At 47.9% G+C, this 4,114-nt stretch overlaps 1 protein-coding gene across 1 annotated transcript in view; it reads right to left on the bottom strand.

Annotated features, from left to right (window-relative positions):
• The window catches only part of LOC308166260 (sodium/potassium-transporting ATPase subunit alpha-3-like), a gene marked incomplete at its 3' end in the record, with an annotated part of 21,108 nt that extends 17,738 nt beyond the window's left edge, over nucleotides 1-3,370 (bottom strand). Inside the window, exons 1-2 of the mRNA XM_080540528.1 lie at nucleotides 3,309-3,370; nucleotides 3,044-3,147 (exon numbers count right to left, since the gene is read on the bottom strand). Coding sequence (XP_080396654.1) covers nucleotides 3,044-3,049 — 6 coding nt within the window. The 5' untranslated portion in view covers nucleotides 3,050-3,147; nucleotides 3,309-3,370. The remainder of the gene's footprint in view (nucleotides 1-3,043; nucleotides 3,148-3,308) is intronic.
• Between the last annotated feature and the right edge of the window lie 744 nt (nucleotides 3,371-4,114).

Raw genomic sequence — 4,114 nt, forward strand, 5'->3', positions numbered from 1 at the left:
ATAGAGTGGAGACAGAGACACCCCCCAACCAATCCCCCCCCCCACCCCCACCCCCAGTCCTCCCTCCCATCTGCCTCCCGTCTCCATGGTAACCAATCCCCTAGAGCGGAGGGAAACAGGAGCCATGGTAATGTGAGCTCGGGTCATTATCCCGTAACAGGATACAAGCCCTCCCCCTCCCCCGCCCTCTCCCCTCCTCCTCCCTCGCCTCCAATCCTCCTCTCTCTCTCTCTCTCTCTACACCTGCAGATCAGTCACTACTCATCCCCCCTCCCACCCTCACGATGATGCACCCACCCCCCCTCTCTCTCCCTCACGTGTCTGAAGGTGAAACAGAGCGTCCGTCCGTCCGTGTATTCGGCCGACTCCAACTGCTCTCTCTCTCTCTGTCTCTCTCTCTCTCTCTCTCTCTCTCTCTCTCTCTCTCTCTCTCTCTCTCTCTCTCTCTCTCTCTGTCTCTCTCTCTGACCCTCTCTTCTCTTTTCTTACTCTAAGCATCATCAGGTTCCATCCAGCATCCACATAGACACACACACACACACACACACACACACACACACACACACACACACACACAGACACACACAGACTCAATTCCCCTTAGATAGTGTGGCAATATTGTCTGTCTTTCTCCAGTGACCTCTGCCATTTCCACTTCCTGGAATCCTGCTAAAGCATCTCTGTGTCTCTCCGTGCGTCAGTCAGCCTATCACCAGGCTTTACAGGGAATTTCCACTCCGAAGGCACCGCCCCCTTTTTGACGCAGCAGGCGAGCGTCAGTGCGTCAGCGCAACTCGGCGAAACAACTTGCCGACGAGAGAACCAATACGTTAACGCGAGGGAGGAGATGTGAGCAAATACATACCGAGCATTCCCAATACTGTGAAAATGTAATTATCTTCCAAGGGGTCACACATGTTTGAATTCCCACCCCCTCCCCCCTCCCCACGTCTCATTCTGACCGACCAAAGCCTTCACCAAGGCAGCGGTTCGTGCGTAAGCAGCGCTATTTGCACTCCATCCCTTTTGACGCAGTGCCCAGCCTGTTGCTAGTGATGGAGATATGCATTTGTACTATAATGAATAGCACCGACATCTTCTAGCTCTCCTCTGCCGGGAGAGAGACGCCTCCTCCAAGGCCCAAGCCATGGATAGATCTATATCTGTGTGTCCTACCTGCAATGACAATCAATAGCTAATATAGGGACCATTGCGCTTCATCAGTTCTCTGTGTCATGTCCTCACCTTGGAATCTTCCCCCAAATAATTCGACTCGGGGATTTTAATTTAAACAACTATGATTTATTCCGCAAGACGATGGGGCGGGACATTGCGCAATAGCTCAAACTCTGACAGTCGCAGCGGCGCATCATCAGTTCGGAATGTTCCGACACACACATCCTTATCACACCAGTCAGTTAAATCCCCATTGCCTTTCCAATAACTGGTGAGGAAAGAGGTAAGCTAATGTTAAGATAATGTTAAAAAGCAATCGATATTGTGTATTGGGTAGACATTTTTTCTCCAAGGTCTCGGCCCGTAGCGCTGCGTTTGACGCAGTATGAGGAGTCAGACCTCTGTGTGTGTGTGATTCCTCTATGAGTGTGTCTGTGTGGAGTGTGTGTGTGTGTGTGTGTAACATCTCTCTGTGTGTGTGTGGCCAGTGTGTGCATTAGAATCACCACTAGCAAAATCCAAAACCCCCAAATTCGTCATCCAAATCATCCGGCATCCATCCACAGGAACAGTATACATGTTTTAATCTGAGCGAGTGTGTGTGTGCGTGTCTTGTTCAGAGTCGGTGATTACTGTTATGTCACAAATTAAAGAGGAAATAAGCTGGAAGCTCGGAGCAGCGCTTATTCTGGGTAACCGCATTATGACGCATGGGTCAGTCAGGGAGGCTGAGGCATTTCTTCCATGCATCCATCCAGGAGGGAGGCTCCATACAGACGCAATATGCTCCACAACCTACCATCCATAGGCTGTTACATACGCAATATGCTCCACAACCTACCGGCTCTGGTACTTTTCCTACGCACACTGCACCACCCTCCTATGAGGATGCTTAGGGAACAGCGGTTTCAAGGCAGCAGGATAGGACATGTTGTACTGGGGGATGGGGGAGTAATGTACACGGGGGGGGGATGGGGGGTCACTTATATCCTGTAACCATTAGATTACACCACAGCCGCTTTCATCGATTGTGAAAAAAAGCAAGCAAATAATACACAGGGTCATAACAGATGAATGAAAGCATAAACTGGGTAACACACTACTGTCTCTCATTGAAATAACCCTAACCTCCCCCCCCCCTCTCTCACACACACACGCACACACACACGCACACACACACACACACACACGAGAGTCCACTGTCAGAATAAACCGATTATCGTGGCAAGGTTATATTCAGTAAGTGCTATAATATACGCTGCACCAATATACCAACCTCCTCAACTCCATTGATGCATCTATGGGCAGTGTCAAACCCAAACCCGAAAACGAGTTCATTTACTCCCCTTAGCGCTATAATTCACTATAGGGCAATTGTTTCCTGTATTTCTATAGTATATCATATATGATGTAGAAATGCACCAAGGGACACAATGACAGTGTGGGCTAAATGATTATTTAATCAGCCAGTGGATCAATGAATATAATATAATATAATCTTCATTAAGATATATTCTGCTGCAGTTCCTCTGGCTGTAATAGCCTATATGCCAGAGCTCCTATATACTGTCGACAGAACACATAACAGGCTATACTCGTCACATCAATTTGTCGCAGTCTTATGAGATTGAGGGTAAAACAAAAATCCGCATTAGAGTCAATGTCACTCCGGGAACACTCCGGGATTTCCACGGGATAAAACGACAAGACACTGGTGGTCTGCCTGATGCCCTTGGCTGCAGCCCAGTATAGCTGCTTTATCTTATCAAACGGTTTTTATTATAAGACTATTACATCTCACTTCTTTAGAGACTAGTACTTCATGTGTCAACGCAGTTTTAAACAAGTAGGAAAACGCCGGTCTTACCCCCATGTTGACGCAGTCTGGTTCTTATCCTCTCAGGTGATGCAAAGCTTGAGAGGTGTCAGCCCCTCTCAGGAGGTTGAATATGTATCAAAATGTAGTATTGCCTTTTGAAAACGGTAAGAAAGAGATTTATGAATGCTCAGTTATTCAAATGTAAACGAAAAGGAACTGATAAAGACAACCAGTCCCAGCAGGTTAAATATAAGCTATAAATGATTACATTTAAATTGTGAAATAGACTGATATGATAGTCTCTCTCTCTAACCTCTAAAAGGTTACAGTCTTTTTCTTTTTCCTCCCCCCCACTTGAAGGTCTTTCAGATGAAATGTTGCGGCGGTCTCAAGCGGAGCATCACATCTCTGGCTCTCTGAGAGTTGCGCTAAAAGACCGGCGGAACTAAAGAAGCCGCACTAGAGTCTGATTGAGATCTCCTTCCGCCGAGCTTCTGACCAAACTGCCGCAGTACTCCTCTCTTCTCTTCTCTCTCTCTCCACACCACTCCGCCTGTGGATGGAAGGAGCGCCGGTGAGTGTGAGTGATCGCACCGCCCATTTCCAGCAGAGCTGATAAACCTAAGGCTCTGTCAACCCCCGCCCACGGACCATTCCAGTGGCCAATAGGAATTCCGAGCGTCTCGTGAGTGACGGGCCGTCTGGCCAATCAGCGACAGCGAATCTCCTCGACCGGCCAATAGGACACCGTTCCTGCCCCTCCTTCTTTACTGCAGAATTCCAAGGCTGTTAGCCAGAAAGCATCGAGAGCCCCTAGGCCGAAATGTTTGTGTAAATGGACGCACAAGGTTAGATACTATTGTCGTGCTTGTGTTGTTTTATCTGTAATTAATGTATAGCCTAATATACAATGGTGCTCTTGTGTGCTATAGTGCATGTGATAAGCACCCTCTGTCTCTGGTCGTGTTGCTGGTCTTGTCCTAAGCATGTCACTGTGACTGTGCACTCCAATATGTCACCTAGGCCTGGGACTACATGTCAGACAGACAGGGAGCAGAATACTCTGCCAGACTACTACTACAATGACACTATGGCAGTCTACCAGAATCATATTCGGAT

The sequence above is a fragment of the Nansenia antarctica genome (genome assembly GCF_963989245.1).
Source record: "Nansenia antarctica genome assembly, chromosome: 10".
Lineage (NCBI taxonomy): Eukaryota > Metazoa > Chordata > Actinopteri > Argentiniformes > Microstomatidae > Nansenia > Nansenia antarctica.